Genomic DNA, 13,215 nt, shown 5'->3' with positions numbered 1-13,215 from the left:
GCTCCATTGCTACACACACACACACACACACACACACACACACACACACACACACACACACACACACACACACACACACACACACACACACACACACACACACACACACCTGTTTTTGATCCCCACAGCTGGTGGCACTGTTTGGAGAGGTTTAGAAGGCACAGCCTTATAATTTCTTTTAAGATTCATTTAGTCATGCAAACAGGTAGTATTGCTATTACCTATGATTTAGTGCAGGGAAGAAAGTAGGTACAGAAAGTTAAGTGACAGAGCTGTGATTTCGACAGTATGGCTGCAGAAGCTGAGTGCTCAGCCACTACTCCATCCTATCAGATTTATCGTAGGGATGGATGCACTTTTGGGATGGGTTCGACACAGGGTTTCTCTGTAACAGTTTTGGTTATCCTGGACTCGCTTTGTAGACAAGGATGGCCTCAAACTCACAGCAATCTGTCTGCCTCTGCCTCCGGAGTGCTGGACTAAAGGCATGTGCCACCACGCCTGGCTTGGGAACGGATGTACTTTTAATCAGAAACTACAAATTGGTGGTTTTGGTTTTCTCATTAACATAAGGACAAATTAAATGCACACTCTACCTCTTGGATGGTGACAGTCTGAACAGACAGTTTGGCATCAGTGGACTTACTGTGAATTCTAAGAGTTGCTGAGACTCTGTCCAAAGCGACTCATCCTCTTAGGTGTCCACTTTGTTCATCCTACACATGAGAATGGCAATAACACCTTCCATAAATGTAATAAAATATCTTTTAAAGAAAGCAATATTGTCACCTCAAAGAAATAAAGTACATAAGTAGGTACACAGAGAGGTAGGCAGCTCAGCTTAGATCCCAGAATCACGAGCATGGGAATTATTATATGGGTGCTAATTACAAGTGCGGACTCAAGCACACAGCAGAATGCCTCAGTCAGGAACTCTGGGGCAGTTGGCATGTTAGCTTAATCATCCTAGATGTGATTTTTCATTCCATTTTAAATTTGTATAATTTTTTATTTTATGTATATGGTTATATTGCCAGAATGCATATCTGGGCACAGTGTGCTTGCCTGGTGTCTAAAACTGGAGTAACAGATGGATGTGAGTTGCCATAAAAGTGCTGAGAATTGAACCAGGGTTCTCTGGATGAGCAGCCAGTGTTCTTAAGCATTGAGTCATCTCTCCAGCCCACTTATTTTCTTGTTTATATGTTTGTTTTTGATTGTTTGAGAATGGATCTGTTTCTGTATCTTGGACTGACTCATGACAATCCCATAGCATCAGTCTTCTAAGTGATGGGATTACAGTTATGAGATGCCATATCTGTCATTACTTTCTTAGATGTATTCATTGGCATATACTAACTATTCATAATATAACTCATAACATTTTCACACATATGCATAATGTATTTCAATCATATTCAGACCCCATCACCCTCTCTTGTCTCTCATAGTCTCTTAATCTCTTTCTTCCTTCAAACTACACAGGGGAGGGGCCTCTTGTGTTCAAAGCTGGCCCTGAACTCTTCATGTTGGTGAAGATGATTTTAAACTCCTGATCTTCCTGCATCCATCTCTCAAGTGCAAGGATTATAGACTAGGGTTATAAACCAGTTTATGTGTTGCTGGGGACTGAGCCTAGGGCTCCACACTGTACATCCCTAGACTCCGTCGTTCTTTTCTATTTCTAAAAAGCTCTTTCTTAAAAAAAGTTGGCATTGTGAGAAAGTTCCTTCTCTTGCTGTTTTCTGTCCTGCGTGTGTGAAATAAACTTTGACTTGGTGTTTTAGAAAAGCAAAACAAGCAAACCAATAAAGCAAGACTGAATTTGGCCCACAGGCTATATATAGTTTGCTAACTCTTGGTTGTTTGGGTGTTTTATTTATAAATATTTATTTTTAACAAGCAATTCTTTTAAATGTGTGTGTGTGTGCGTGCATGTGTGTATGTGTCTGTGTGTGTATATGTGTGTGTGTGCCTGCGTGCGCGCATGTGTATATGTGTCTGTGTGTGTGTGTGTATGTGTGTGTGTGCCTGCGTGCGCACATGTGTATATGCGTGTTTAGGTCCAGATCCCCTGGAACTGGCATTACAAGAGGGTGTAGACTACCTTGTAGGCTCTAGAAATGGAAGCCTGGACCACTCAAGAGCATCAAGAACTCTTAACCATTGACCCATCTCTCTAGCCCTGCCATGCCTTGGTTTTGAAGACTTCAGGAGATAATTGATGTAAGCGCTTTGTATGACCCCTAGAAGACAAGCCATCAAAAGCAGCTAGGCCAAGTGTAGTTCTAGTGGTTTTAAACTGGGTACAAAAAGTAAAGTAAAACCCCAGCCCAAACCAAAGGCATGTAACCTTGTCAATAGCCTCTGAAGTGTTACAAAAAAATAAATGACACCTTTCATACAGACTTATGAGATATTGACACATTTGATGCATTATGAGTCTACTCTCTAGTTCCTTTTAGACACAGTAGCTAGATACAAATGTTTAATATTTCTAATAATGGAAAAGTATTCTATACAAGTATTCATTGTTTATATTGAAATTACCTGTAACATCTTGAGATTTTGTTTTTACTACATCTGATGTCCTCTCCATAGAGCACGATGGCTCACCATCTTGAAAACTCTAGTTTTGTCACACCATGAGGATAATCAGCACAGGCAACATTTTGTTCTCAGAGGAAGGAAAGGAATTGCATTCTTATGGAATTAACCCCAAGGTTCAGAACTAATAACTCCCCTGGGTGGAGGCCACAGAAACACTGTGAGACAACCCAGGGTTTCACACTCCTGGGTGCCAAGAACAAGCTTAGGTCACCCAAGGAAAAAGTGCAATAATCTTTCATTTGTTCCTGCTGATTAAAGTCAAGCAGCTTCCAGGAAAATATTAGGCACCCCTCATGTCACCATATTGAGTTAACATGTGAACAGTATTAATGATGGAAAAACTCAACTATATCCAATCTCTCCAAAGTTTTACAGTTGGCTTTGTCAGCAATCAAACTGTATACTACGGACGCCTATCCTATCAGTCACCAAATCCTTTGAGTGGAGAAGCGATAATCCCCATTGCAAACACTGTCAAGTTCAAAAGGAACTGCCAAGATAAGAATTCTTTACAAGTCGTAAGCCACAAAACACTGGCATCTGATGCTCACGTTTGAACGTCAGAAGCTCTGGTAACTGAAAACAAATGCTGAGTTGAATGTTACCAGACGAGCTACACTCAGGGTTAGGATGATGTCAGAAAAAATGTGGGTTGCTCATCTACAGGTGTTGTAGTAAAGTACCACGGGAAGAGATTGGACTGAGAGTGGAGAGGAAGTGACTCTGGAGTGCCTGGCTCTAACAGGACATCTATACCATTCCCTGTTAGTCTCAGGTAACATCTGGAAAAGGGGGGCAGGAAGTACGAGAGCCAGAGGTTGGGGGAGAGTGCTGTGAAAAGGTGCCTTCTGAACATGACCCAGCCATTGCAGTCATGAACTCCCCACAGCTATGATTTCCTGCAGAGGATCTTCACAAGACTTGCCCAACACTGGTTTGTTATGCTTGGGGCGGAGGGTGTCTCTTCAGATGCCCCATCTCTAGCACTACGGATCGTTAATGGCTGCTAAGGAGGGATGACATTTTCTCCAGTGGGATAGCCTCTGTTAAGTTATCCATGTTCCAGTAAATAACTCCCAGTTCATGCTCATACAAGTAATAAGATAAATTCAGTAAATCAAGAAAAGTGGGTAGGAAATGACAGTAGAAGGGGACTTTTTTTAAGGAGAAAAAGAGTCTCAGTAGAAGAAAAAGAGGGAGGTCATCGGGAATAGTGTTACCTCTCTTATACCCAGCCATACCACTCCTGGGCATATACCTGAAAGATGCTCCACCATACAAGGATATTTGTTCAACTATGTTCATAGCAGCTTTATTCGTAATAGTCAGAATCTGGAAACAACCTAGATGTCCCTCAACTGAAGAATGGATAAAGAAACAATGGTCCATTTATACTATTGAACACTGCTCAGCTATTAAAAACTTGAAATTTGCAGGCAAATGGGCGGAATTAGAAATGATCGTCCTGAATGAGGTAACCCAGACCCAGAAAGATACGCATGGTATATACTCGCTTATAAGTGGATATTAGTCTGACATAGATGTCCTCTGAGAGACTCCACCCAGCAAGGGATCAGGACAGATACTGGGGCTTGCAGCTGGACTGTGGGCTGAGCACTGAAAGTCATAGGGAAGAATTGGTGGAAAGACCCAGAGGGGTCAGGAGCTCTACAAGGAGACTTCAATGCCAGGGGATCTGGACCCAGAGGGGCCTGCACAAACGGATACACCAACCAAGGACGTTGCAAGCAAAGAATCTAGACCCCTTATTCAGACATAGCTGATAGACAGCTCATTCTCCACGTTGGCAGCTGGAGAACAGGAACTGCCTCTGACATGAACTCTGGTGCCCAATGCTTTGATCACTTCCTCTTGGCGGAGTGGCTTTGTGAGCAGACAGAGCAAGAGGATGTAGGCTATCTTGATGAGACCTGATAGGCTGAGGTCGGCTGGTGGAAGAGGAGGCCCCCCCCCCTCATCTGAGGTCTAGGGGAGGGGAATAGGGAAGGAGGATGGAACTGGTAAGATAAGAGCGAAGGAATAACAAATAGGATGTAATGTGAATAAATTGCAATAAATAAAAAATTTTAAAAGATGAAGGATGACAGAGGCCAGTGAGAATGAAAATGACCAAATAAAATACACTTAATTAATTAATTAATAAAAAGTGGCAGAATCAATATATTTGCACTAGCACACTTTCTGAAAACTAGCAGTGTAAGAGCAAAGTGTCAGTCAGCAGGCTGGTTTCCTCTGAGGTCCCCCTCCTTGGCTTACCATCGCCTCCTGTCCCCTGTGCCTAATCATATCATCTTCCCTCCATACATGTCTCTATGTTCACATTTCCTCATTGTACAAGGATGCCCATGGCATTGGGTTAGGACACATTCAGACTACCTACTTTAACTCCCCATCTAAAAACCCTTATCTCTAAAGCCATACTGTGACGTCTACAGGCCTGAGACTCCAGCACATGAACTTGGAGCACGGGGATACAATTCAATCCATAATACATCTTTCGTTTGGTTTGTTGAAAAGTGACCACACAGATTCACAGTGCTTTCCAAATAAGGCCCTGCTCCTCTTCTGATGAAAGCGTTCCACACGGTAATGGAAACGCTCTTGCTTATTGAGTGTCCAAAATGATTGATTATTTACTTTAGAATAAGGATCCACGTCCGTGGCCTTCCACCTTCTTCAAACACCAAAATGCTGGCCGGGGTCCATCTTTCCAGAGAATTGTCTTTATTCCGCAGCAGCTTTATCTTCATTTCCTCATCCACTCAGCGTGTAAGCAGTAATTCACTTCACATTAGTCACCAAAGCACTCGGCCTTCAAACTCAATTATTTGTTCAGATAATTTATTAGCTATTAATCCCTTCTTCCCAAAGCCCATGGGTTGCTGACAAGTTGCCAGGTTAGATGCCTTCACTAAGCTATGGGTCTAAAAAAGTGTATGTACAGGAACTAAATAATCTAAAACATTCCAAAATAAAGATGAAAAGACTAAGTTAAGAGGACTTTTTTAAAAATCATGTTTCTTTAATGTTCAAAATCTTCCCTTCAGTCATTAACTGGGTGTGTCATTTTAGAAACTCTCGGTGTCTCATATAGAATGGTTGCAGAGGTGCGGGTTTCACAAGTTAATCATAGCATTGCATGTTGCATTAAAAAGTTGAAAATAGTCTAATGCCCAGCTCTGGAAATTCCCAGAAGAAACCACAAGATGGCTGTAGAATGGGGTGCAATCTCACTCATTAAAGATGGTGTTTGTGACAAACTTATAATGGAACATGGTTTGTCTTAAGTGCAAAACAGGCTACAGAAAATTAAGCATGACTTTAGTTTTAATATACAAGTGCAGAAAACAATATAGAAGGGCTATTCACCCACATGTTGTAATGCTCAGCTCTAGGTAATATAACTTTAGACAGTTTTTTTATTTTTTTGCTTCTTCTTTATGCTGTCTTTCATTCAACTCTTTTGAGACAATGCATGTATCATCTATATAATATGGCTATTTTAGATTTATTTATTTTATTTTATGTGCATGAGTGCTTTGCCTGTATATTTCTATGTGCAGCACATGTGTGCCTTATCTCAATGGAGGTCAGAAGGTGAAACTGAGTATGCTGGAACCTGAGTTATCAATGATTGTTAGCTGCTATACGGATGCAAGAAACCCAACTTGGGTCCTCTACAAGAGCCACGCGTCCTCTTAGCTGCTGAGCCATCTCTCCAACCAAATATCATTATGTATTTTTTAATAAACAAAACTTCCCCCTGTGAAAGGATTTGGACAAAGCCCCATTCACTCCACTGGGTTGCAGAAGTGATTGTAGACTGCAGTACCAGGTTTCTAGAAGATAGTATTTTGGAAAAATAAATTAAATGCATATAAAAATAATTATATATTAAGCAATATAATGTAACTGGCCATGTTTATAAAGGCTTAAGGAGGAGGAGGGGTGAAGTGGGTTGTGTGAAGCAGAGAGGAGGAGGCAGAGGAACAAGGGCTGCTTGATAAAGGGCATGGTGTGACTCAGGTTAGGACTTGATAAAGGGCATGGTGTGACTCAGGTTAGGACTTGATAAAGGGCATGGTGTGACTCAGGTTAGGACTTGAGGAAATGGAGTGTTTACAGTGAGGATGTAGGATGTGGGAAGGAATATTATTCCTGGTGAAGGAAATGACATAGGTAAACACAGTGGTGTGTGTGTGTGTGTGTGTGTGTGTGTGTGTGTGTGTATGAATCAAGGATACAAATTATGTCAGGGAGATGGATGATCATAAAATGATAAAATGTATGGTTGAAATGAAGATTGTCTTGTACATGCTAGCTACCAGCAAGAAACAGTCATGCCCTAGAACTGCACCAGGAAATCAGGGTATGTGGCACCCAGCAAAGGCTGAATCACAGTGGGCTGTAAGTGCCAAGCTCGGCTATTTGAACTTCACACACAATTTTTGGTATCTTGAGTAAGAACAGAAACATGGGTGCCCTCCAGCCTCCCTGTCCTTATCCCCAATCCTCTAGCTTTTTCTACAATAGTTGTGTAGCAAAGAACAGGTTGCCTTGGAAAGCCTGTCAGAAAACTCTGTATAGGACTTATTGAAATTTCATTTCCTGTAGCCCCTACCACATGACCCGGTCCTGTCTTCTCAACGACAGGCAAATCTAATGTCCCTTCCACATCAAAATGAAAGACACAAAAGCAGCTGTAGTGACCTTCAAAGTCTTCATTTTATGCATTAAATGGACTGTACCCTTCCTCCTTGCAGTATCCCTGCAATCTGTCATCACTTATTTTTTGTCTCCAAATGAGCTTTTGATCTGACCCACCTCTTTTTGTCTTCCCAGCTACCATCTTGATTGGGGTCACCATCACTCCTTGATTAATACTATAGTGCTTCCAATATGTCTGCCCTGTGGCCTCTGCCTCTTCCTCTTCCTCCTCTCTTTCACTCCCTTCAGCCTATCCTCCATTGTGTAGACTTCGCAAAATATGAAACAGATTTTGGCGCAGCCTTGCTGACAGCCCTCACAAGCTCTCGTTCTCCTAATTATGACTTGCTGTGTTGTGGCTTTATATAGCATCCCATGCTCCCACTCCAGCCTAGGGCCTCTCATCCTCTACTCCTTTGGATCCTTTCTTGACTGTCCCCATTGCTCTCAATCTGTTGAGGGTACAACAGCTTGAAGGCTTCTCTCCTTTATTACCTTCACCTTGCTTGGCCCTACTCAGCTTCTGGGTCTCAGTATGGACAGACGTCAGTTCTACACTTAACCTGTCCCACTAAATCTGAATTAAATACTCCTTAGGTAGGTCCATCAGGACTTAAGTTTCCTCTGTCAAAGTATAATGTCAAATTAAAGCCACCTAGTCCTTGCCCAGACCATCTTTACATTGCAAAGCCCATGTGATCAATCAGGTCTGTCTTTTACATCACAATGGAGGATGCACAGTAGGTGCTCAGGCAACAGTTGCTAATAATTTAATGTGTAGCATTCAGAGTCATGATGTTGACCAATACAGACAAATTATTCTCATCCTCTGTATTTGATACTCCAGACTTCCTCTTATGAAACTTAATTTTTCCTTTAGAAGCAACATCTTACTGTTGATCTCATTGCCAGATTCAATCTCTAAACATTAAATACATGAATCCACCACTTCTCTCCTGAACTGTTCTCAACTGTTTCTTTCTCCATCTCTACATATCTGCTTCTTCATCTTCCCCACCTCTCAATTCTCCTCTTCTCCCCACCACTCCCTTCTTATTTTTAAGTATAGCACAGCTATACTTAAATGCTAAATGCTTCATTTTAGCTAAAATTACAACTATCCTTTTAAAAATTGAATAATGAAATAACCACTGAGAGTGAAAGTTACACAACTGGTGATTGCCAGTGTAGAGACGTGAGCCCAGGTCCTAAGACTCCAAGGTCATTAGCACACATTACACGGGATCCTCTCAAAACAGAAAACATGCATAATTTGATTATGCTGGCTCCTAACCACCACCTATTCCTCTCTCCCAAGTACCCACTGAATTAATTAGCCCTTTGATTAAAGCTATTTTAGCCAGAAGCCCTTAACAACTCAAGGGTATTGAAGGACAGACTTGGATGAACCCCCTAAAAGTTTATGCAAAATGCTGTGTGTAGTCTTTTGTATGTTTTTTTCCCCTAAGAAGAGTAGTGTGTATCCAAACCTCAAAAGAACCATGGCCCCACAGAGCTTAAGAACAGCTTAAAGTTTAAATAACTCCCTATAGAATGCAATCACTAGTCACCTCTCAAAGTTTCCAAATGCAGAGTTTTCTCACTGGAAAATCAGAACCACATTTCCTCACTTGTACCCTCCCAAAGTCTCCATCACTCTCTACAGAGCTCTTGGAGGTTTTCCTCCAGCCCACTCAGAGGCCCCAGGTACCATCTCTTTCCGTGTCCTTCTGTCCTGCTGGGTTGCAGCCCAAGGAGAATTTCTTTGCTTTTATAAAGTCAACAGAGGCAAAACTACAAAAACCTTTTATGCCTGGGGAATGATAAGCTAGAAGCTGGGATAGGAAAAACCTCCCAATTCAGATGTAGATTATACAGTAGAGACTGGAAACACGATCTCGAATACCCAGACATTCTAAACCCTTCCTGTTTAAAATAATTGGAAGCCTGTGACTCTTCCTGCTAATGTTGTGAATCTTTGTTCTTTACCCTTTTGTAGCTCAGACATTTTTCGCATGAGCTCTTGTATCTCCATTATCTAACCCAGTGCCAGAAGGAAATAGCTGATTCTTAAGCACTGCATAAAATTTCACAAAATAGAAGCTGGCAAGATGGCTTTATGGATAAAGGCTTGCTATACAAGCCTGATGATGTGAGTTCAAGGGCCAGATCCCAAGAGAAAGTAGGGCGGGGGTAATGGACTCCAGAAAATTGGTCTATATATACACATTCATGTGTGTGCATGTGTGTATGAACACATGCACATTTAAAAAAATTTTTTTCCAAAAAAATTTAGAAGCATTCTGGGGCTGGTGAATATATCTCAGCCGGCAAGCATGAAGCCCTGAATTCAACCCCCAGTTATTACATAAAACTAAGTGTAGACATGCATACCTGTAATCCCAGCAGTCAGGTAGTAGAGACTAGAGGATCAGAAATTCATCGTCTACATAGCAAGTTGAACCCAGTATAGGTACATGAGACCCAGAGAGGAAAGAGGACAGGAGGGGAGGAAAGAGGAGGGAGATGAGGGGACAGGGGGAGAGGAGAGGGAAAGAGAGGGAGTGTGGAGGAGAGGCAGGGAAGAAAAGCAGGCAGGAAAGAAACATCAATCACAAGAATTCATGGCACATCCCAGTTGAGACACAGGGCACTAGGCTGTAAAGATCAAAGGGCAAAAATAATAGTGGGACAAAAACAGTTGTCCTGTGTCCTGTATGTGTGTATTGCCTACTGGAGGGCAAGTGACTAGAACGCTGCCATAAAGAATCGTAAGAATTGAGAGTGGAAGAGAAGGAGGCTTTGGGAGAAAATGGCAAGGTTGCTTAGACCACTGTGGAGGAGGAGGAGATGGTCTGGGAAGTTTCCAAGAAAAAGTGGCTATTAGCTGCCTCATTTTTTTAATGGCAATTTTTGAAAAGTGGCAAGGTAGGAGAGTAATGAGTAAGGTAAAAGGCTAGCTATGGAGGCTGGAGAGATGGCTCAGTGTTTTAAGAGGACTGGCTGCTCTTCTAGAGGATGTGGATTCAATTTCCATCACCCACATGACAGCTCACAACTGTCTGTAGCTCCAATTCCAGGGGAGACTGGCACCTTCACAGTCATACATGCAAGAAAACTACAAATGCAACTTTAAAAAATGCCAACATCATTCTTATTAGAAAAATACAAAAATTCACTAAAGACATCTCACAAAGCCTACCTATGACCATATTGCACTTTAAGAACACCCGACACAATATGGAGGTATGGTGGTGTGATGCAATTGATTGGACTTAGGATCTCCTAAAAGACACTCCCCTGTGGATGGCTGGGTGTGTCTCCAGAGAGGACACAAAGCCTATACAGGACCACCCTAAATATGATTGACACTATCCAACCAGCTGTGATGCCAGACTGAAAAAAGGGAAAAGGAAAAATCTAGCTGAGTGCTCTAGCACAACCCCCACCCCCACCTGACTTCCTAACTACAGATGGACCAGCCACCTCATGGTCCCAGCACCAGCCTTCCCACTATCCCGTCTAACAGTGAGGCCAAACAAACCCTCCATCCTTAAGTTGTCAGGTATTTATTTTGTTACGGCAATGAGAAAAGTAGCCAATACCAGAAAAGACACAGATTGGGCAGTACTGGCTGTGAGCTGTGACCAGAATGCCCCAACTAAAACAGTGGAAGGAGTGGGGGGGGGGGGGCGCGTCTATACGCGAACAAGAAGGTGCACACGGGTCCTACACCCAGTGGAAAGACGAGAAAGAAAGGCATGAAAGACCAGTCGCCTAGGCTGATTCTATTGTGTCTGTCACGACGGAGATGCCATTAGCACGGTGGAAGAGCAGAGCTGGGAGAGTGGAGAAGACAGGTTCGGTGTTTTTCAACATTTTGACTTCAAGATGCTTTGTGGGGCATCTGACTAGAGATGTTTTCGGAGAAAGGGTATGCTGCAGACCCCAGATATCTCTGCAGCGGTTGGAGCTGTTGGAGTGGATGAGATAGTGTAGCCTGCGGGATGGCAAGGGAAGTCAGGCGAGGGGACAGTAAAAGACCTCAAGCGAGGCCCTTTAAGGCATTAAGTAGTGACTCAAAAGGGGCAGAAAAGAACAAGAAGGGGGCGGCGGGGGGTGGGTGGGTATTACAGAACCTAAGAGTCCAAACACAAGAGAGGGAATGGCCCACTATTCTAAATGGCCCAAGAGTCCGAAGAAGAGGACTTTAAACTCTACAGGTTTTGGTGCAAAGAGACCTTTGACGGCCTCAACAAAAGGTAGTCTTCAGAGTGACGGACCAAGGCTCCTGACTAAATATGAAGGGACAAGCAGGGAATAAGGACAGTAAAATCCTGTCACACACTCTTTCAAGAAGGAGACCAGCAGGTAGCAGCTGGAGGTGGCCTCCGAGAAAACCAGAGATTGAGAAAATACCTTGAAGAAGTGTAGAAACCCCCCCCCCCCCAGTCCCGTGGAATTGTTTGTGTGCTAACTGCATTCAACAATTCCCTTGTACAGGGTGAGCCCCGCTGAGCATTGGGAAGGCTTTTGTTTTCATTCGCTTTATCAGTGAGAAATGGCTCCCTACTTAACCTGTTAGGATGAAACCAGACCGGAAACAGAAAGCGATCTCTGAAACCCTTTCACTACCTCTCCTTGCTGCCCACCTGCTCTGCTCTTTGGAGACTTCCGAGTGCAGGCTAGAAGCACCCGTGATCAGTTGGGAACCGAGCCCTCGAATCTTAACCAAAAGTAGCAAGACCCATCCGAGATGAACTTGTTCAAATAAAAAAGTACAAAGGGGCAGAGTCTGGCTGCTGGCATCTGGCTGCAGGGAAGGGCTTCCCCACTCGGGGGAAAAAAAGATCTGTCTCTCTGAGGCAAGTGTAGGAAGGAACACGGAGAACGCTACTGAAATAGATTGCTTTAAATTTCTCCAGCCTTGCCAAGCGCTTGTCCAACGAGTCATAAACAAGAAGGCCCGGGGAGGGCTGTCTGTCCCAGGAGGGGCAGAGCTAACAGCCCCCTGCGGCTGGCTCTGGCCAAAGGGGCTCGCTCCCTTGCCACAGGCTCGAGCTGTGGTGAGCCGAGGCTCTTCCCTAGCCCCTCACTGGCTTGTTTTCCAGAAACGAGATACGCGTTTGCAAAGCCAAACAGACTCTGGCAGCGACAACTCAAAATTAGCTCCGCGTTTGTGAGCCTGGAACTCGGTCCAGCTGAGGGCACGGGAAGGCAGCCCATGCCAGGACGGTTGTCCGGAGGCTGCTGCCGAGGCCCCTTTGCGAGGTTTGCCCCGGCTGTACCGTGCAGCCCCGGTAACCCGGGAGCCCCAGCCATGGAGCACGCGCAGAGAGGGGTGCCTACCCTACCAGATCGGCGTGGCGGCTCATGCTGCGGCGTCCGGGTGCCTCTCTCCAGCCAAGGCGCTGCAGACACGGCCTCGGCTGCTGGCCGGGGACCTGGGAGCTGAGCCCAGGACCGCGGCTCCTGACTGCGCTTGTTTGCGCCGGGCCGTTTGCTTTTGGGATTTCTCCAAGGCAGATGGAGTCAGGGGGCCGCTATCCCGGGGGACAGTGATTCCATTGGAAGCTGGCCTTTGACAGGGCACACACATGACCTTTGACTAAAATGGCTTTAGGGAAGGAAAAGTGTCCGGACGTTGAAGACCCGGCGTCCAGCGCCGCCATTCACACTTCCACCCCCAACCGCGCCGGGTTAATTTTTCATCTTGCAAGCAGAGTCTGTTAAGTTCGGTGTGCATTTCCCCTTCTTTCTCTGAGATTTGTTCCTGTTTCCTGAAGATCTTGCTGCAGGACGTTCCTGCTGTGATGTTGGTGGGTCCCTAAACCAACATTTCCAGGTGAACCCAGCAGGGTACACATTTTCTAGAAA

General features: G+C 44.1%; 1 protein-coding gene across 1 annotated transcript in view; it reads right to left on the bottom strand.

The window, feature by feature from the left end:
- The window catches only part of Enpp2 (ectonucleotide pyrophosphatase/phosphodiesterase 2), a 112,253-nt gene extending 99,385 nt beyond the window's left edge, over positions 1-12,868 (bottom strand). Inside the window, exon 1 of the mRNA XM_051159677.1 lies at positions 12,693-12,868. Within this exon, the coding sequence (XP_051015634.1) occupies positions 12,693-12,713 (21 nt within the window). The 5' untranslated portion in view covers positions 12,714-12,868. The remainder of the gene's footprint in view (positions 1-12,692) is intronic.
- Between the last annotated feature and the right edge of the window lie 347 nt (positions 12,869-13,215).

This window comes from Acomys russatus, chromosome 17 (genome assembly GCF_903995435.1).
Source record: "Acomys russatus chromosome 17, mAcoRus1.1, whole genome shotgun sequence".
Classification (NCBI taxonomy): Eukaryota; Metazoa; Chordata; class Mammalia; order Rodentia; family Muridae; genus Acomys; species Acomys russatus.
The sequence above is the reverse complement of the archived record's forward strand: the minus strand, read 5'-3'. Positions and strand labels throughout refer to the sequence as shown.